At 42.7% G+C, this 22379-nt stretch overlaps 1 protein-coding gene and 1 long non-coding RNA gene across 2 annotated transcripts in view; one reads left to right on the top strand and one right to left on the bottom strand.

The window, feature by feature from the left end:
* Window positions 1-22379, bottom strand: part of LOC310737758 (obscurin-like) — a 380181-nt gene that overhangs the window by 171067 nt on the left and 186735 nt on the right. The window contains exons 10-12 of the mRNA XM_083562347.1: window positions 8108-8428; window positions 7634-7954; window positions 6509-6850 (exon numbers count right to left, since the gene is read on the bottom strand). Coding sequence (XP_083418473.1) covers window positions 6509-6850; window positions 7634-7954; window positions 8108-8428 — 984 coding nt within the window. The remainder of the gene's footprint in view (window positions 1-6508; window positions 6851-7633; window positions 7955-8107; window positions 8429-22379) is intronic.
* LOC310739326 overlaps window positions 1-22379 on the top strand; it is a 224718-nt gene that overhangs the window by 166940 nt on the left and 35399 nt on the right. The window lies entirely within an intron of this gene.

The following is a 22379-nucleotide window of genomic DNA, read 5'->3' as shown; positions in this document are numbered from 1 at the left end:
AAAAACTGGAGATTAAAAAAAATCTCAATAACTGTTCAAGAAGGTACAGTATGGTTGGTCTTGGGCTGCTCATTGGATAGTTTTAAGATGCTTTAAGCACAAGATACATTTAGGTTAACTGTGGGCACTACACAACATTGCACTGCACTGAGCCAGTCTTAGAATCCATATATGACCACTGGTATTGGTTCTAACAATATTCATTATTAAAATGCACATGCACTGTCCCTTTACTTTCATTCATCACTCTGATTTACATAGGTTATAATATTCACATTTTATTACTTTGCAGGTGCTGTCACATTTGAAACTTTGGCAACCAGTGTGCGGAAGAGACCAGTGATTGTGTTTACAAGCTTACATGCTTAAGAGACTTCAAACTACACTTTATTGAGCCTAGGAACTTTGTGCCAGCACCAGTGACACTATTCTAATGGGAAACATCACAAACTTGTTTGGGAACAGCATGCAGTGCTGAAACATGGCCAGAAAGATAGGTGTAGGAATTCAGCTCTGCAAACAATGGACTTTTTCCCGTGATGTGGTCAGGGAAAAGCTTCCATTTCCTGCAGTATAAAACTGAGAGAATATAAGTAGCTTCTTTCCACAGGCAAATTGGGACCTCAACAAGGACACCTAGGACTTGGACTTGAGATTAGACTCATTGCACAACATCCATAAACACAACCTGCTTTTACACATCTTGCACCATTATTATATATGCTCATAATAACTCATACTGTTTCTGTCTTCTGTTTTTTATGTATATTTTATATTCTATTTCCATTTGTGTTTTTATTGTAATTTATATTTTCTTGCAATTATATTTTGTTGTAATGTATATTCTATTTTATTCTGTTTATTAAATTTTTTTTGTATTTTTCTTTATTTATTATTTTAAAAAATCTTATCCTTTTAACTATTTATTCTATTTTGTGTCACAGACCACTGCATTAAAATCATTTCACTGCATGTGGTATAGTGTGTATGGTGGTAAATTAGACAAATAAAATTAGAATGTAAAGTTGAACATGACTAAAACCTTTGTGGTATGATTAAACAAGACATCAAGCACATGTGTTTAAAAAAGCTCCAGAATTGTAGTGGAAATCGAGATTAGCCACAAATCTGATACACACACTGTATCTGGAGAAATCTCAAACAACATTACAAGGAAATGCACATGAACTCAGTGTTCATTCATTGATTTATTTGATTTAAAATTCATACACAAACTCATTTAATCATTTAATAATTTTCTGTAAGTAATTGGCCTCTTACAAGGACATAACAATTGAAGCGGTTTACTTTGAAACTTTTAGCTCTTGCATCTCTTTTGTGAAATTACAAAAAGGACTGGAATTCCAATCAGAAGCAAAATTATAGACAGTGATTACAGTTAAAACTGGAAATCATAAAACAAGAGTGAAACAAACAGACACTTAAAAATACAAGGCATGAAATTAATCAAAGTCATGTAGTATGCGTGTGATGTGCATCTGAGCAAAATTACCTCCTGGAAAAGAAGCTAGAATAGGCTTAGAGGTGATGACACAGGTTGTGTTGGTTTTGATGTTGAAACCGGGACATATATATCTAAAGCATTGAAAAGTTTGGTTAAATAATGAATGACATGAAGTGAGTGAATCTAATATCTGGCTAATAGCAGTATAGATTCAACACAAAGTTTACATTTAGTATGTGTGAAACTTCAGAGATTCTAATGAGACAATGTGTCTTTATGTCTCTACAAACTCACCAGTGACTGTCAGGCTGATCTGTGTAAAATAAACCTTATATCCATGATCAGATGTCCAGGCTGTTTCTGCTCCACACCAGTATTCACCAGAATCTGTTTTAGCTACATTTCTAATACTTACAGTAAAGATTTGTTCTGCTCTGTCATCATACAGGAAGAATTTTCCAAAATTTACATCTTTTCTACTTTCTGTAACAGATTCTTTATAAACACAAGCAGCAGAGTGCATTCTCTTGCAGAGAAACTTGGGGTCACTCCTGAGGGATTGTGGGTATTTACAGCTGATGGTCAAATCTCCTCCTACATGGACAGTCTTACTGATGGACTTCTCATAGGAAAGATCTGCAAATCACAACAAAAAAAATCAGTTCAGTTTATATGTATATATACACCCGACATTTATGCAGTATATTTAAACATACAAATTGTCAGGCTGCAGACGCGGAAGCCGATATAGTCCGATCATTGTCCTTTTATTTCAAAAACTGTACAACACAAAAACACTCATAAGCCGTTGAAAACAACAAACAGAGACATCCGCTCGATACGCGTTGTCCGCTATGAGTTCGAATGTCCCAAGCATAATCCATAAAGCCTTCGGCAATGAGTAATCCAAGTCGGAAGTGGAATTCGGATATACAGCCGGCGGTCGAGCAGCCACGCGATTGTCCAGCTTGACAATATAACGACCGACAGCCTGTGACTCAAGAACGTGAGTTTAAGTAGTCTGTTCTTTAATGAGCCACAGCTGTCGGTAATCTTGGAAAGCAGCGTGACTGCTATCGAGGGGGGCGTGGCAGGGTGAATCCCTGACAGCTACAGAGGGGGGCGTGGCAGGGTGAATCCCTGACAGCTACAGAGGGGGGGCGTGGCAGGGTGAATCCCTGACAGTACCCCCCCCCTCCAGGGGCGACACCTGATGCCCCAAAACCCACCTATGCCAGGCGGGCCAGGGCACTCCGAGGAAGGCCTCCTTAGACGCCTGGGAGCAACGGAGGCTTGGTGAGCATCCTCTGCGGAGAGCCGGAACGGAACAACACCTTGCAGGAGGATCCGGAACGGAGCCACGCCCTCGGTGCTGACGGGAGGCTGAGTAAAGCCCTTGGCGGGGATTGGAGCCGGAGCGACCTCCATGGCGGGGAACCGGAACTGGACGGCAACCATGACAATGACCGGGGAGTGGAGGAGGTCCCGGGCGGAGACCAGGAACGTCATACCACCCTCTGAGGGACCTGGAGGACCGACGTCGCCATCAGAGGGACCTGGAGGACCGATCCGTCGCCCTGAGAAGGACTTGGGGGCGAGACGTCGCCCTCTGTGGAGCTTGGATGCGATCCTTCGCCCTGCGTGGAGCCTGGATGCGATCCTTCGCCCTGCGTGGAGCCTGGATGCGATCCTTCGCCCTGCGTGGAGCCTGGGGGCGAGACGTGGCCTTCTGCGGGACTGTGGGGCGAGCCGTCGCCTTCTGCGGGACTGTGGGGCAGCGGTTCGACTTCCCTTTCGCAGTCCTGGAGCCGGGGTGAGTGCACAGGGAAACCCCTGGGCATAGGGGCGCTCCTTGGGACCCTTAGGAGCAGATCGGAGCCTACTGGGCAGCCTGGAAATGGGGTGAAGCCTGCCTGGAGATCCACGAGCGGAGAAGGGCTCGCCTGGAGGTCCACGGCATCAGTGGAGCTCTCTTCGGGACACTAAAGCGGAGACGAGCTCGTGGGGTCGCTCGGAGGCGGAGACGAGCTCTCGGGAGGAGCCTGGAGCCGAGACGAGCCCTCTTGAGGAGCCTGGAGCCGGGCCGAGCCCTCTTGAGGGACCTGGAGCCGGGCCGAGCCCTCTTGAGGGACCTGGAGCCGGGCCGAGCTCTCTTGAGGGACCTGGAGCCGGGCCGAGCTCTCTTGAGGGACCTGGAGCCGGGCCGAGCTCTCTTGAGGGACCTGGAGCCGGGCCGAGCTCTCTTGAGGGACCTGGAGCGTAGCCGAGCTCTCTTGAGGGACCTGGAGCGTAGCCGAGCTCTCTGGAAGGACCTGGGGCGGAGCCGAGCTTTCCGTGGGCGAGATGTCACCTTGGAAGGGGCTCTGGGATGTGGCGTCGTCTGGAGAGGGACTCGGAGGAGTCGCTCAGCGCTCTCGTGACGGGTCTGTGGCGGCGCGGCGCTCTCGTGACGACTCTGTGGCGGGAAAGCACGCTCCTGGAGACTCTGTGGTGGCGCGGCGCTCTCGTGAAGACTCTGTGGCGGCGCGGCGCTCTCGTGAAGACTCTGTGGCGGCGCGGCGCTCTCGTGAAAACTCTGTGGCGGCGCGGCGCTCTCGTGAAGACTCTGTGGCGGCGCGGCGCTCTCGTGAAGACTCTGTGGCGGCGCGGCGCTCTCGTGAAGACTCTGTGGCGGCGCGGCGCTCTCGTGAAGACTCTGTGGCGGCGCGGCGCTCTCGTGAAGACTCTGTGGCGGCGCGGCGCTCTCGTGAAGACTCTGTGGCGGCGCGGCGCTCTCGTGAAGACTCTGTGGCGGCGCGGCGCTCTCGTGAAGACTCTGTGGCGGGAAAGCACGCTCCTGGAGACACTGTGGCGGCGTGGCACGCCCACGGGAACCTCGGAACAGATCGGCACGCCTGTAGAAGCTCTGTGACGGCATGGTGTGCTCGCCGACGCTTGGAGATGGTGTGGTGCGTCCACGAGAACCCCGGAACACAGCAGCACGCTGTTAGAGACCCTGAGATGAAGCAGCCCTCTCATCAAAACATTGGGGCTGAGCTGCAGGCTCATGGGAGATCCGGCACGGAGCCGCGTGCTCTTGAGAACCTTGAAATGGAGCACCTTCCTCCTCAAGGGGACTGTAGTGGAGATCCACCACCTCTATCCCCAACTTCCCCAGAAGCAGCCCGCTGAATTCGGCGAGTGAGCCGAATTTGCCCCCTTCGGCGCTCCATAGTGAGCTGGCTTTGGCAAGAACTTTACCAGACAGGAGGGAAATACAGAGGGCAATCTTGGCTCGTTCGGAAGGAAACCGGGAAATGTTAACAGCCACATACTCGCCGATGCCTTGCAGAAATCCGCCCAATTCGTCTTTTTTCCCCCGAGTAACGAGCCGGTAATCCCCTCGCTCTCTCTGAGGGGCGTGGCGCAGCCGCGCTCTCATGATCCGGCTTCTGTGGATCTGAACCGCGAGGAGCGGCACTGAGCTTCCGGAGGAAATCCGAAGCCGGGTTCAGCTGCCGATCCGTTGCGGTCGGGATCGCGGAATGGCGAATCCGCGTTCGGTACAGGTAGGTCGTTCTGTCAGGCTGCAGACGCGGAAGCCGATATATTCCGATCGTTGTCCTTTTATTTCAAAAAACGTACAACACAAAAACACTCATAAGCCGTTGAAAACAACAAACAAAGACATCCGCTCGATACGCGTTGTCCGCTATGAGTTTGAATGTCCCAAGCATAATCCATAAAGCCTTCGGCAATGAGTAATCCAAGTCGGAAGTGGAATTCGGATATACAGCCGGCGGTCTAACAGCCACGCGATTGTCCAGCTTGACAATATAACGACCGACAGCCTGTGACTCAAGAACGTGAGATTATGTAGTCTGTTCTTTAATGAGCCACAGCTGTCGGTTATCTTGGAAAGCAGCGTGACTGCTATCGAGGGGGGCGTGGCAGGGTGAATCCCTGACAGCTACAGAGGGGGGCGTGGCAGGGTGAATCCCTGACAGCTACAGAGGGGGGGCGTGGCAGGGTGAATCCCTGACACAAATGTCCAAAGTTTTTTTTTTTTATCTGCTGAAACACAAATTTTTGTGTCTCTTATATTCTAACATTCAGCTTCACTATTCAGGTCTGTATTTAATCAGAATCAGTAACAGCACATGAATGTGTTTCAGTGTCCTCCGTAATATGCTCTCTGATAAACACACTGAAGAATCCTGCACTTCTGTTGTCATGAACTGAAAGTCTGTCATCATGTAAACATTCACTGGTACAGACGGTTAGTTGGTATTTGAGTAAAACACTACTGATGTGTTCTGGACAAGATGAGAGAAGTGCAAATTAAATCAGCATGAAAGTTCAATAAGCAGTTTGCAGGTTGGTTTGTTTTTTAATTTGCTGCTTCAACTATAGTCAGAAAATAAAGTTGAATCTACAGAAAGGTGATTAATATTTCAGGCAGGAAAAGTGAAAACTTAAAATAAAAAAATTCTGTAAAACTTTACACAAGTATATTAGTCAATGGAGTGTGATAATTGGTATTGTGTCTGCTAATGAAACTAGAGCTTTGTGAAGATACAGAAGGCAGTGGTTGGAGACTCACCTTCCTGCACCTTCAGCTCCACTGGCAGATAAATATACATTTCCCGAAATTGATCAACTCCACACTGATACGTCCCAGTGTCCTCTACAGTGAGCTCTCTGATCATCACGCTGATCTCTGCTGATTTGGTGTCATCAAACAGTGAGAATCTTCCTGAAGTTACCCACATGTTTTTATCTCTTGTCTTTATTAGATCAGAACAGCCTGGCCATGAATCCTTACAGAATTTCTTTAGGTTTTGTGTGTCTTTTGTATCATACTTGCACTTGATAAGGATTTCACCTCCTGAATATCCTGTTACTTCCTTGGAGGCTCCTCTATCTAACAAAACACCAAATATCCATCTAAGCAAAACCTTCCTTAATGTAATACTGCTGCTGATAGTGAGAATTACATTTAGTATGTGTGAAACTTCAGAAATTCTGATGAGACAATGTGTCTCCACGTCTCTACAAACTCACCAGTAACTGTCAGGCTGATCTGTGTAAAATAAACTTTGTATCCATGATCAGATGTCCAGGCTGCTTCAGCTCCACACCAGTATTCACCAGAATCCTGCTCAATTACATTTCTAATACTCACAGTGAAGATTTGTTTTGTTCTGTCATCATACAGGGAGAATTTCCCCACATTTACATCTTTTCTACTTTCTGTAACAGATTCATTATAAACACAAGCAGTAGGTTGCAGCCCCTTGCAAAGAAACTTGGCATGATTCTTGAGGGATTGTGGGTATTTACAGCTGATTTTCAAATCTCCTCCTTCATGGACAGTCTTACTGATGGACTTTTCATAGGACAGATCTGCAAATCAGAAAGAATCAGATCAGTGTATATGCTAATTTGCATCCTAATTCTAAAACACCTAAACAGTTATATAGTAATTTTAGACACAAAACATAATTATAATAATTATATGATATAATATATGATTCTTGCTATGATATGATATTCAGCTTCACTACAATGTAGATTATCAGATTTATCTCTATTTTATCACATACAGTAACAACACACAAGTATGTTCCAGTGTCCTTCATAATCAGCTCTCTAATAAACACACTGAAGAATCCTACACTTCTGTTGTCATGAATTGAGAATCTGCCATCATGGGTCCATTCACTGTTAAATTTTGTTGTTTTATTAAAACATCAGTTTTGTGTTCCAATCTTACAGAACAATTTGGTTTTGTCTTTATATTCATCCTTATATCTGCACTTGATGTTGATTCCTCCCCCTGCATCTGCACTTACTTCTCTAGAGCTCAAGCTTCCTGTTACAAGTTAAAAATTTCAGATCGAGCTCAATCAACTTATACTTCAGTTTAGTTCTTTTTTTTTTTTTTTTATGAAATCTAAGCTTCAAGACTTGAAAAAATATAAACATTTAAAAAATCTTTTTTTTTTTACCCCAGAAATGTTATGAAAACAACTGATGGTGAAAAGAAAACAGTTGAGTTTAATATGTTGCATAAAAAGAGATTATTTTGGATTTAAAATTATATTTTATTCATAGTTAGAAATTATAATTATTTAATTAAATATTTAAGTTATAAGTAAATAGTAAAGGCAGTGGCTGGAGACTCACCTTCCTTTACTGTTAGTTCCACTGGTGTGTAAATGTCGTTTCCCAAAGATTTATCAACTCCACACTGGTATGTCCCAGTGTCCTCTACAGTGAGCTCTCTGATCATCAGCCTGAACTCTGCTGATTTGGTGTCATCAAACAGTGAGAATCTTCCTGATGTTACCCACATGTTTTTATCTCCTGTCTTTATTAGATCAGAACAGCCTGGCGATGAATCCTCACAGAAATATTTTAGGTTTCCTTTGTATTTAGTAGTATACTTGCACTTGATAAGGACTCCTCCTCCTGAATATCCTGTTACTTCCTTGGAGGCTCCTCCATCTAACAAAAGATTATTTTGGAATTTAAACGATATTTTAGTCATAGTTAGAAATTATAATAGTTGTACAGATGGAATTCTCAGCCATTTTGTGTGTCTGCTAATGACACTAGAGTTTTGTGAAGATAAACACAAGGCAGTGGTTGGAGACTCACCTTCATTTACTTTTAGTTCCACTGGTGTGTAAATGTCCTTTCCCAAAGATTTATCAACTCCACACTGATACGTCCCAGTGTCCTTTACAGTGAGCTCTCTGATCATCACCCAGAACTCTGCTGATTTGGTGTCATCAAACAGTGAGAATCTTCCTGATGTTACCCACATGTTTTTGTCTTCTGTCTTTATTAGATCAGAACAGCCTGGCCATGAACCCTTACAGAAATATTTTGGGTTTTGTGTGTATTCTGTATCATACTTGCACCTAAAAAGGACGTCACCTCCTGAATATTCTTTTACTTCTTTGGAGTCTCCTCCATCTAACAAAACACCAAATATCCATCTGAGCAAAACCTTCCTTCATGTAACACTGCTCCTGATAGTGAGGATTATTATAAAATGCATTTCTTTACCTGAGATCAGGCAGAAGGTGAAGATGAGGAGGAGGATCTTCATCCTGAGGTCAAACTCACAGATCTCCACACCAAATCCACTTCAGAAAGATATTAAAGCTCCTGTTCTGCTACACACTTTTACTGTCTCTGTTCTGCTCTGTGACTGTGCTGTGTGTCTGTGAATAAAGTAGTTTGAAGCATCAGAAAAAAAGGAAGTTTGGAGACAGGCGTCAGTATATAAAAAATCAAATGTATGTTTTTGCCAAGTTTTTTTTGTTCACTTTTCCTTTCTTTGTTTTCCCTCTCTCTCTCTCTCTCTCTCTCTCTCTCTCTCTCTCTCTCTCTCTCTCTCTCTCTCTCTCTCACACACTCACACACACACACACACACACACACACACACACACACACACACACACACACACATAAAAAGTTAATGCTGTTAATGCTCAGCCGGCCAGAACTGTTGTGGCAGTGAAATAGGGACCAACACATTATTAGGCAGGTGGCCATTATGTTATGCCTGATTGATGGCCATGAACTTAAGACTGGTCAGTGTATATTCAGTATCCACAGCCCAGTTTTTGTCCTTTCAGCTGCTAGCGGATTTCCCTCTTTCACAAGTTTTTGATTAAGCATAAACCAAAGGAAGGACACAAATTCCTAGATACAATAAAAAAGGAAACAGATGTGTTTAACAAATTTGCAAAGGACAAATGTTTATTCAGCTTAAAACATTTATAACAACAACAACAACAACAAGAATAAAAATAAGAATCTTGTTGAAACAAACAAAAACAATGACAATTTATATAATCATCAAAGCTTGTTACAGGGTTCAGCTACAGGGTTTAATCCATATGCAGTTGTCACCTGTCTATTTTCATTTCCAACTCTAGTCAAAGCATCTCTGATGTTCTGGGGTCTATTTGATATACCAGGTTCTTTTTTCCTTAGGAAAAATTATCTGTGTTATGAAGTACAAATACTTTGTTACTGTACTTTAGATTTTTCTGGTATCAGTACCGTAATTTCTGGACTATTAAGCGCACCCAAATATAAGCCGCACCCACTGAATTTTAAAAAGATTTTTATTTTGAACATAAATAAGCCGCACCTGTCTACACTGAAACTAATTAACTTTACACAGGCTTTAACGAAAGACAGTGTCTGTTAGACGGCTTGTATCTAAACAGTAGCCTACCAAGAAAGTCATTGTTCACTGTCTTCCTTCTTCCTTTCACAACTATTTCTCTCGAGAGTTTATCTTTTGGCATCGTCGTGCGTTTAAAAATCACCATCGGTGGAAGCTTTTCTCCCGATGCCGTGCAGCTCAGAACACAGGTGAAGTGTGTTTTTTCATGCCCGGTTGTTTTCAGCGTGACGAATGATTCTCCTTTCCTGTAGACAGTGTGAGTGAGAAGCAGTTCAAATGTCAGAGGAACATCATCCATATTTATGATGTGGTGCTTTTGAGCTCCCTCCAAAGATTCTCTATTGGGTTTAGGTCTGGAGACTGGCTAGGGACATGCCAGAACCCCTCCATGATTTAGTTTCAGACCCCTCCATGATTTCTAAGTGGGAGAACTTGCAAAATAGCAAGGTGTTCAAATACTTATTTTCCTCACTGTACAGCTACATGGCAGTGTGAATGCAAATGTTTATCAGAACCTTCTTCAACAACATATGGTTCCTTCCCTTCATTCATCACCCAATCAGCCCGCAGTGTTCATGCAGGACAACGCATCATGTCACACGGCAAAACGGTTAAAGCAGTTCCTTGAAACTGAAAACATTGAAATAATGACATGGCCTGCCCAGAGTCCTGATCTCAACCCAATAGAGAACCTCTGGAAAATCCTTGGCGACAAAGTTATGCCCAAGAAACCCACTACAGTCACCGAACTATGGAGGAGACTGGAAGAAGAGTGGACCAAAATCACACCAGAGCAGTGTGAGAGACTAGTGCTGTCCTGTGGCTGCAGATGTGCTGAAGTCATTCAGAGCAGAGGCCTGTACACTTCCTACTAATTGCTAACTGTTGTAACCTTCATTTTGTTGTAATCTTTTTAAATGCTACAGTCATTGTTGTTCTCTAATTTTTATCAATGTGTTTTCTGCAAAATAATATTTATATTTTAAATGCCTTAGTTATTTTACAGAAAAGGTGTTCTGGTAGCATGGTATAGACAGGACAAAAACTCCTTCAACTGTTGAGCAGTGAAGATGATATTATTGAAAAATTGTTCAATTGTTTATAAATTATTCTCTAATTTTGACCGCCAGTGTGTGTGTGTGTGTGTGTGTGTGTGTGTGTGTGTGTGTGTGTGTGTGTGCGTGTATATATATATATATATATAAAACCCAGCCATTAGGGGGGCACAAGCCAGTGCACTCTTAGTGCCGGTCCCAAGCCCGGGTAAATGGGGAGGGTTGCGTTAGGAAGGGCATCCAGCGTAAAACATGTCCCAAATCAAATATGCGGATCACAAATGAAAATTTCATACCGGATCGGTCGAGGCCCGGGTTAACAACGACCGCCACAGGTATCGTTAGCCGACAGGGTACCGGTGGAAATTGGGCTACTGTTGGCCGAAGGAGGAGAAGGAGAGGAGGAAGACGTCTACAGAGACGGCGGGAAAAGGAGCAGTGTAGGAGAGTAGAGGTTCGGGTTGGTACTTTAAATGTTGGTACTATGACGGGTAAAGGGAGAGAGGTAGCTGATATGATGGAGAGGAGAAAGGTAGATATGCTGTGTGTTCAGGAGACCAAGTGGAAAGGGAGTAAGGCCAGGAACATTGGAGGTGGGTTTAAACTGTTTTATCATGGTGTGGATGGAAAGAGAAATGGTGTAGGGGTGATTCTGAAGGAAGAGTACAGTAAGAGTGTAGTGGAGGTGAAGAGAGTTTCTGATAGGGTGATGATCGTGAAGGTGGAGGTTGAAGGGATGATGATAAATGTCATCAGTGCCTATGCTCCACAAGTTGGCTGTGAGATGGAGGAGAAGATAAGATTCTGGAGTGAATTAGATGAAGTGGTAGATGGTGTACCTAGGAAAGAACGATTGGTGATTGGGGCAGACTTTAATGGGCATGTAGGTGAAGGGAACAGAGGTGATGAGGAGGTGATGGGTAGGTATGGTTTCAAGGAGAGGAATGTGGAAGGGCAGATGGTGGTAGATTTTGCTAAAAGGATGGAAATGGCAGTGGTGAACACGTATTTTAAGAAGAAGGAGGATCATAGGGTGACGTATAAGAGTGGAGGAAGGTGCACACAGGTGGATTATGTTCTGTGTAGGAGATGCAACCTGAAGGAGATTGGAGACTGTAAGGTGTTGGCGGGGGACAGTGTAGCTAGACAGCATCGGATGGTGGTCTGTAGGATGGTTTTGGAGGCGAAGAAGAAGAGGAGGAAAGTAAGGATTGAAAGAAGAATAAGATGGTGGAAACTGAAGGAGGAAGAGTGTAGTGTGAGGTTCAGGGAAGAGGTCAGACAGGGGCTTGGTGGTGGTGAAGAGGTGCCGGATGATTGGGCAACTACTGCAGGAGCGATGAGGGAGGCAGCTAGAAAAGTACTTGGTGTGACATCTGGAAATAGAAAGCAAGACAAGGAGACGTGGTGGTGGAATGAGGAAGTGCAGGAGAGCATTAGGGGAAAGAGGTTGGCAAAACAGAAGTGGGATCGACAGAGTGATGAGAAAAGTAGGCAGGAGTACAAGGAGATGCGGCAGCAGGTAAAAAGGGATGTGGCGAAAGCCAAGGAAAAGGCATATGAGGAGCTGTATAAGAGGTTGGACACTACGGAAGGAGAAAAGGATTTGTACCGATTGGCCAGGCAGAGGGACCGAGCTGGGAAGGATGTACTGCAAGTTAGAGCAATAAAGGATGGAGAGGGAAATGTGTTGACTAATGAGGAGAGTGTGTTGAGAAGATGGAGGGAGTATTTTGAGCAGCTGATGAATGAGGAAAATCAGAGAGAGAGAAGGTTGGAGAATGTGGAGTTGGTGAAGCAGGATGTAGATAGGATTAGTAAGGAGGAAGTGAGAGCAGCGATTAAGAGGATGAAGAATGGAAAGTCGGTTGGACCAGATGACATACCGGTAGAAGCGTGGAGATGTTTAGGAGAGATGGCAGTGGAGTTTTTAACCAGATTGTTTAACAGGATTCTGGAAGGGGAGAGGATGCCTAAGGAATGGAGAAGGAGTGTGCTGGTACCGATCTTTAAACATAAGGGAGATGTGCAGACCTGCAGTAACTACAGGGGAATTAAGTTGATCAGTCACACCATGAAGTTATGGGAAAGAGTAGTGGAAGCCAGGCTGAGAGAAGAGGTGACCGTCTGTGAGCAACAGTATGGTTTCATGCCGAGGAAGAGCACCACAGATGCCTTATTTGCTTTGAGGATGTTGATGGAGAAGTATAGAGAAGGACAGAAGGAGCTGCATTGTGTATTTGTGGATTTAGAGAAAGCGTACGACAGGGTGCCGAGAGAGGAGTTGTATGAGGAAGTCAGGTGTGTCAGAGAAGTATGTGAGGGTGGTGCAGGACATGTATGAGGACAGTGTGACGGCAGTGAAGTGTGCAGTAGGTACGGCAGACTGGTTCAGGGTGAAGGTTGGACTGCATCAAGGATCGGCCCTGAGCCCTTTCCTGTTTGCAGTGGTGATGGACAGGTTGACGGACGAGGTCAGACAGGAGTCTCCCTGGACTATGATGTTTGCAGATGATATTGTGATTTGTGGTGAGAGTAGAGAGCAGGTTGAGAAGAGCCTGGAGAGGTGGAGATATGCGCTTGAGAGAAGGGGAATGAAAGTCAGTAGGAGTAAGACAGAGTACATGTGTGTGAATGAGAGGGAGGGCAGTGGAGTGATGCGGTTGCAGGGAGAAGAGGTGGAGAAGGTGGAGGAATTCAGGTACCTGGGGTCAACAGTGCAAAGTAATGGAGAGTGTGTTAGAGAAGTAAAGAAAAGAGTGCAGGCAGGGTGGAGTGGGTGGAGAAGAGTGACAGGAGTGATTTGTGATAGTAGGGTATCTGCAAGAATGAAAGGGAAAGTTTATAGGACTGTGGTGAGACCTGCGATGTTGTATGGATTAGAGACAGTGGCATTGAGTAAAAGACAGGAGATGGAGCTGGAGGTAGCATAGCTGAAGATGTTAAGGTTTTCGTTGGGAGTGACGAGGATGGACAAGATTAGAAATGAGTTTATTAGAGGGACAGCACATGTAGGATGTTTTGGTGACAAGGTGAGGGAGGCGAGATTGAGATGGTTTGGACATGTGCAGAGAAGGGACACGAATTATATTGGTAGAAAAATGCTGAAGATGGACCCACCAGGTAGGAGGAAAAGAGGAAGGCCAAGGAGGAGGTTCATGGATGTGGTGAGGGAAGACATGCAGGTAGTTGGTGTGAAAGAGACAGATGTAGAGGACAGGGTGGTATGGAGACGGATGATCCGCTGTGGCGACCCCTAATGGGAGCAGCCGAAAGAAGAAGAAGAAGAAGATAAAGAAAAGACTAAAGAAACACTGAACTGCAGAAATTTGTCTATTTTACTGAGTAACATCCTAACACATGCAACAGTGAATAAATAATACAGCCATCATTTAACATAATTTATCAAATAAAAATTTATTAACAGCAACATTATACCATTATTATATCAGCACCTCTATAGATTATCAAAATAAATGAATGGACAAAGTGAATTCAGGCACAAGAAAATGCATCAGAATCGGGACATGTTTAGTTTTATTTAATTACAGCATCCCCTAATCTCAACACATGGCTATGGATAAGAACTGAAATGTCTGAATTTAGGAATTTCATTGAAATAACTGGTCAATGGGTAATGTGAGGTCACGTCCCAATCAGAACAGGCTGTATGTTGTGATTAATTAAAATGAGAGCAGGCCCAATTTGTCTCACTCTAGAGCAGGGGTGCACTGCATGGTGCCCGTGGTGCCCGTGGGCACCAGGTCCCCTGCAAGGACCACATGAGTCGCTCGCGGGCCTTTCCTAAAAATAGCTGTTTTCTACATTGTTAAATCATTGTTGATTATTATTGTGAGAAATCATGTACATGAACAATATCATTAATTATGAATAATAACATATAACTAAATGTAAATTGAGCAAATTTGTTATTCAAGAAGTGTGTATCAAACTGGTAGCCCTTCACATTAGTCGGTACCCAAGAAGTAGCTCTCTGTGTCAAAAAGGTTGGTGACTTGTTAGAGTATGAGTCACACTAGTTCCTTATCAGAGCTGTACTAGGCCCACAAGAGCACAAAGACACATAGAGGGGAAACAACATATATGAAGTAAAATATTCATCCAAAACACAAGCATGAGAATGGAGCCCATAGAGCACATGTGTCAAACTCACATCTGGCACGATGTACAATTTCATCTGGCCCGCGAGATGATTTTATAAAGATCTATTATTATTGTTATTAATGGCCCGGCGATATGAACCGCTGATAACACAAACTACAGATCCCATGATGCAGCGCTTCAGCTGCCTTACCGAATGCTAGGCTACCTGGGAACATTGCTGCGTCAATCAAGTCGAGCTTCTGTTGATGTATTTAACCCTATTGTAAAGTTATTGTGAAACAGCGCCTCACAGTGGCGAAGAGAAAAGTTGCTTCTAAAAACAGACCCTTTCAAAACCAAAGGGATTGTGAGTATATGTTTACTGACACTGCCGGTAAATGTAGTGGTTATAAATGACAAAGAAAAAGAAACATTATGGTCCATTATAATGTACTAAATGTATGTGTGCTTCTCGGAATCGGCAGGTATGCGCATGCTCAGTGATGATCATTTGTTCAGCAGCATGTTTCAGTTTAATGTGTGTACTGTTGGAGAAACTAGAGAAGAACCCCATTCTCAGGGATATCGATTTATTTTGAGTCGGATAGACGGTCATACACATTCAAAAGTGAGTAACTTGAGTAATTTTGTTGATTAGTGCTGATTTGAGACGCAAACTGTTTTGAACGATTCAGTCCGATTTGGTGAACCGGTTCGACCGGTTCACTAAAAAGAACCAGTTCAAATGAACGATTCGTTCACGAACCGGACATCACTACTTCCCCCACACTTGTTACAGATCAAGAAAGGGAAGCAGATCAAATGTGCTTGTGTCTTACTTTATTTTAAAATATTAAAATTCTCTTTTCAGGTAAGCTCCAATAACTAATAAATATGATAATTGAAAGGGTGAGCAAGTTTATTGTTGTTAGAGATGTGATGTCTTTGAGATGTTAAACTAAAAGACTAAAAGTACAACTGTTTCTATGCTTTTGTGTTCATGTATTAAGTGAGATCTAATGACTTGGACCAATTTTGTAATCAATCTTTATGTGGGTTACCATGCTTTTGTTAAACTATATACAGTATATATGGAAATGTTATAAAAGTGAGAATGTTACTATTTTTGAGGCCTGTGTTGGATGTTTGCACATATGCAGAGATATTCAGCCTTTAGTATATTTGTTTTGTTATATATTAACTGGGGCAAATTTCACACATATACTTTATACTTTTCATATAGTAATGCGAGGCATTTTACAGACTGGGTATAAAGCATGTGATGTTCTGTGTTAATGTATATTTCTTTGGTTAAAGACCAGCCCACTTAAGGAAGACACAACTTTGATGTTCGAGCCTAATATTAATCCCAAGTGGACAGAGGGACTTGAGTTTCGAGAAACACTTGTCAAAGTAAAGAAGGGTGCACCACCATATGTTATAATTGATGCAGAGAATCCCACGGATCATGACATTGCCCTGATTAGTAAGACGGTCATTGGGACAGCACATGAAGTGAAAGGGATTTTTCCAGCTATCTCCTCTGATCAGTTAAGTCATCCCATGTCTGTTTCAGTAAACCAGGTCCAAACAGAGAGTGCTAAACTCACCAATGATGCTTGGGACCCTCCAGTTGACCTGAGTCATCTGAGTGAATCTGAAATGGAAACAGCACGACAGATGTTACGAGAGGAAATTGCATCATTCTCCAAGTCAGATAAGGATATTGGATGCATTGACAATCTTGAGCTGCAAATATCCCTTAGAGATACAACTCCAGTCTCAAGCTCCTCATACCAAGATGGCGGCGCGTGCACAACGCGAAGCCCAGCGTCTCTCCAGATTTTGCGATTTAGTAGCAATTTCTCCATTAACAGCAAGTTTATCCACGCAGAACAGGCTTGCACACATCTCATATAGCCGACAAGCATTACTAGACATCGGCAACACGAAGGAGATACAGGAACTTACGCACCAGAACCAGCAAGTTCAGGGACTTTTTTCCATCCACCATCACATTACTGAACTCTACACTACACCGCTAATCACTACAAAACAAACATAAACAAAAGACTGTATATAACCTATGTACAATACATGTACATACTACATATTATATCTTTTTCACTCCTCATTACATCTGCACTATTTATATCTGTATGTATCTTTATCATTACTGTACATTCTGCCCAACATTTCACATTTTTTTGTGTATATAATGTATGTGTGTGTATATATATATAAAATAAGTATTTGAACACCCTGCTATTTTGCAAGTTCTCCCACTTAGAAATTATGGAGGGGTCTGAAATTGTCATTGTAGGTGCATGTCCACTGTGAGAGACATAATCTAAAAAAAAAAATCCAGAAATCACAATGTATGATTTTTTAACTATTTATTTGTATGATACAGCTGCAAATAAGTATTTGAACACCTGAGAAAGTCAATGTTAATATTTGGTACAGTAGCCTTTGTTTGCAATTACAGAGTCAAACGTTTCCTGTAGTTTTTCACCAGGCTTGCACACACTGCAGGAGGGATTTTGGCCCACTCCTCCACACAGATCTTCTCTAGATCAGTCAGGTTTCTGGCCTGTCGCTGAGAAACACGGAGTTTGAGCTCCCTCCTAAAGATTCTCTACTGGGTTTAGGTCTGGAGACTGGCTAGGCAATGCCAGAACCTTGATATGCTTCTTACAGAGCCACTCCTTGGTTATCCTGGCTGTGTGCTTCGGGTCATTGTCATGTTGGAAGACCCAGCCTCGACCCATCTTCAATGCTCTAACTGAGGGAAGGAGGTTGTTCCCCAAAATCTCGCAATACATGGCCCCGGTCATCCTCTGCTTAATACAGTGCAGTTGCCCTGTCCCAAGTGCAGAAAAACACCCCCAAAGCATGATGCTACCACCCCCATGCTTCACAGTAGGGATGGTGTTCTTGGGATGGTACTCATCATTCTTCTTCCTCCAAACACGTTTAGTGGAATTATGACCCAAAAGTTCTATTTTGGTCTTATCAGACCACATGACTTTCTCCCATGACTCCTCTGGATCATCCAAATGGTCATTGGCAAACTTTAGACGTGCCTGGACATGTGCTGGTTTAAGCAGGGGAACCTTCCGTGCCATGCATGATTTCAAACCATGACGTCTTAATGTATTACCAACAGTAACCTTGGAAACGGTGGTCCCAGCTCTTTTCAGGTCATTGGCCAGCTCCTCCTGAGTAGTTCTGGGCTGATTTCTCACCTTCCTTAGGATCATTGAGACCCCACGGGGTGAGTTCTGGAGCCCCAGTCCGGAGTTCTGGAGCCCCAGTCTGAGGGAGATTGACAGTCAGGCACGTCTTAACATGACAATGACCCGAAGCACACAGCCAGGATAACCAAGGAGTGGCTCTGTAAGAAGCATATCAAGGTTCTGGCGTGGCCTAGCCAGTCTCCAGACCTAAACCCAATAGAGAATCTTTGGAGGGAGCTCAAACTCCGTGTTTCTCAGCGACAGGCCAGAAACCTGACTGATCTAGAGAAGATCTGTGTGGAGGAGTGGGCCAAAATCCCCCCTGCAGTGTGTGCAAACCTGGTGAAAAACTACAGGAAACGTTTGACCTCTGTAATTGCAAACAAAGGCTACTGTACCAAATATTAACATTGACTTTCTCAGGTGTTCAAATACTTATTTGCAGCTGTATCATACAAATAAATAGTTAAAAAATCATATATTGTGATTTCTGGATTTTTCTTTTTAGATTATGTCTCTCACAGTGGACATGCACCTACGATGACAATTTCAGACCCCTCCATGATTTCTAAGTGGGAGAACTTGCAAAATAGCAGGGTGGTCAAATACTTTTTTTCCTCACTCTATCTATCTATCTATCTATCTGTCTGTCTGTCTGTCTGTCTGTCTGTCTGTCTGTCTGTCTGTCTGTCTGTCTGTCTGTCTGTCTGTCTGTCTGTCTGTCCCAAAGCCACTGTATAGAGAGGTAAAAGACTATCTACACAACCTCATCGCTCAGGGATGGATAAAAAAAAAATCAATATGGTCATACTCATCCCCTGTTGTCTGTGTCAGGAAAAAGGACAGGATGTTACGTCTTTGTATAGATTACAGAGAGGTGAATAAGAAAACTCACCCAGATCGCCAGCCCATTCCGCGGGTGCAAGATATCCTTGATAACTTAGGTGGAAACTCGTGGTTCTCTTTATTAGATCAGGGCCAAGCATATCATCAAGGGTTTATGGCAAAGAAAAGTAGGCCCTTGACAGCATTTGTAACTCCGTGGGGGCTATATGAATGGATACAAATTCCATTTGTATTAATGAATGCCCCAGCCACCTTTCAGAGGTGCATGGAGCAGTGCCTGGAGAACTTAAGAGACGAAATATGTGTCCCATACCTTGATGATGTCTTGGTTTACAGCAAATGTTTCGAAGACCACGTCCACCATGTGAAAAAAGTATTACAACAGCTTCTAAAGAATGGAATCAAGTTAAAACCAAGCAAGTGTGTCCTGTTCAAGAGGGAAGTTCGCTATTTTGGAAGGATTGTCTCTGCTGAAGGCAGCAAAGTGGATCCAGCTGATACAGAAGCTGTGCAAGCCTTAAAGAAGAAGAGACCCAGCACTGTTGGACAGCTGCGAACTATGATGGGCCTTTTAAGTTTTTACCGGCAATATATTAAAGATTTTTCAAGGATTGCTGGACCAATATATGACTTGCTTAAAGGTACTCCAGGGGAAGAAAACACATGTAAGACATCAAGACAGATCAAACACAAGAACACTGGATTACCCTCAAACCAGCCAATAACATGGACAGCGGAGCACCAAGCAGTTTTGGAGCAATTAATCAACTATCTGGTCGAACAACCTGTCCTCGGATTCCCAGACTTTTCACTACCATTCATTCTGCACATTGATGCTTCAAACCAAGGTTTAGGTGATGTGCTATACCAAAAGCAAGATGATAAGCTCCGCGTAATAGCATATGGCTCACGAACGCGTACTACATCGGAACGTAACTACCACTTACACTCTGGAAAGTTAGAGTTCCTTGCTCTCAGGTGGTCAGTGACAGAGAGATTCAGAGACTATCTATATAACGCCCGAACATTCACGGTTTTCAGCGACAACAACCCACTCACGTATGTCCTCTCCAGTGCAAACTTATGGTGAAAATAGGCAGGAGTGAAATATCAGGCAAACAGAACAGAACAGAGCAATCAAAAACATAATGAAGTGTCTAAGCAAAAAGGTAAAGGATATAATGAGCAATGACAACATGCTCAGATTCACACATTGTAATGAAAAGTCTGGCAAATGAACTGATATAAATACAAGAAGTGACTGAAAGAAGAATGAAAATTTCAGTTTGCAGAAAATTTGGTTCGGATTTAATATGCTGTTTTACATATAGTCAGGAAATAAAGTTAAATGCACAGAAAGCTGATTAATATTTTAGCCAGAGAAATGGGAACATGTTTGATGTCAGTATTTGAACAGAAGAGTGAAATGTAAAAAAAAAGTTAAAATAATAATAAAGTTTAGTAATGAAGTGTGATTACTTGGTATTGTGTCTGCTAATGACACTAGAGCTTTGTGAAGATAAACAGAAGGCAGTGGTTGGAGGCTCAGCTTCCTTTACTTTTAGTTCCACTGGTGTGTAAATGTTGTTTTCCCAAGTTATATTAACTCCACACTGATACGTCCCAGTGTCCTCTACAGTGATCTCTCTGATCATCACACTGAACTCTGCTGATTTGGTGTCATCAAACAGTGAGAATCTTCCTGAAGTTACCAACATATTTTTATCTCCAGTCTTTATTTGGTCAGAACAGCCTGGCCTTGAACCCTTACAGAAATATTTTAGGTTTTGTGTGTATTCTGTATTATACTTGCACTTGATAAGGACTTCACCTCCTGAATATCCTGTTACATTCTTGGAGGCTCCTCCATCTAACAAAACACCAAATATCCATCTGAGCAAAACCTTCCTTCATTTAACACTGCTGCTGATAGTGAGTATTATTATAAAGTGCATTTCTTTACCTGAGATCAGGCAGAAGGTAAAGATGATGAGGAGGATCTTCATCCTGAGGTCAAACTCACAGATCTCCACACCAAATCCACTTCAGAAAAATATAAAATCTCCTGTTCTGCTACACACTGTTACACACTGTTACTGTCTCTGTCCTGCTCCATGAATGTGCTGCATCTTTAACTGTTTTAACCAGTAACTGATGCCATGCCAACTTCCCCTTCTTTTATGCATAAGTAAGAACTGTTCAGGAAGTGTGTGTGTAAAATATGTGTAAAATACATTAGCACAATACAAAATGTTTACAATTACTGATGCAAAAATGTTTTTAGCCAGAATGAAGGTAAATAAATGTTTGATATCACTGTGAGCATTTTTCTCCCTGTGAGTTATTTTTCCCCTCAGTGATTCACAATTAAAATTACTGGATATTTATTACTCAATGTCAGTGTGTACTCTCTACTGCCCTCTACAGTACAAAGTGGGTAACAGAGGAATGGAAGACAGCAGGACGGTGTGTGAATTATAAAAGTTCCATAACGTTTCAAAAATCAGATTACTGCACAACAAATTCTCTTCTGTCTGTCTGAAGACGATGGGTGTAACACAGTGACACTTTCTGTATCTCTATCTATATTTGTATCTCTACAAAGCACTTCTGTAAGTCACTATATATATATATTTAAGGGAATCTGCTAAATTCTGCTGGTGAATGCTGATATAACATTACATTGTGGTGTTTAAGCTTAAAGTACATCAAACTATAGTATAAGTTTAAGTAAATTCCACCAGTTATGATTCAGTACTTAATATTTCAGCATTTAACACCATCATTCCTCAACAACTGATCAAGAAGCTGAACCTCTTGGGCCTGAAAACCTTTTTTAATTTATATTTAGTTTTTATTTGCCATTTTATATGAAATTCTGAAAGCTCTGAAAACGATACAATAAAATAAATACAAAATTAATTCAGGTGCAGGGAAATGCACCACAATCTGCAACTATTATAGAAGACACTTCAAATCAAGGCACTAATTTTAATTTGTTGTCTTCTCTAAACCGGTCCCAGTTTGTTTTAGGTAATTATAGCACTTCCCAATCTCAGCATGCCTATGAATCAGAAATGAAATCTTAAAAAAAAAATAACATGCAAATAAATGGAACACGGATATGTTAACATCACTTCTCAGTCAGGTCAACAGGCTGTACACAGAAAATGATTAAAATAAAAACAGGTCCAATTTATTGGATCATTGTGGAGAAAAATCTGTTCAGGGTTTAAGTGCAAGTCATATTAGTTCCCTCATCAGATCTGTCTCTCAGTCTGGCTCACAAGAATGCAACGACAAGAGAGAAATAAATGTTAAAATCTGGACTTAAATTGAAGACAGTTGTGTAAAAGACTCAGGTGGCGTTGACAGGTGGGGGAACTATTATCTACAAAAAGGCAAAGGAACTCACTGGTGACATCTGTTTCAGGAAATGATAGAAATACAACAACAGAAAAGAAGACAAATTTATAT

Source organism: Silurus aristotelis (assembly GCF_946808225.1).
Source record: "Silurus aristotelis genome assembly, chromosome: 2".
In the NCBI taxonomy this organism is placed as follows: Eukaryota; Metazoa; Chordata; class Actinopteri; order Siluriformes; family Siluridae; genus Silurus; species Silurus aristotelis.
Note: the sequence above shows the minus strand (reverse complement) of the source record. Positions and strands in the feature narration are given on the sequence as shown.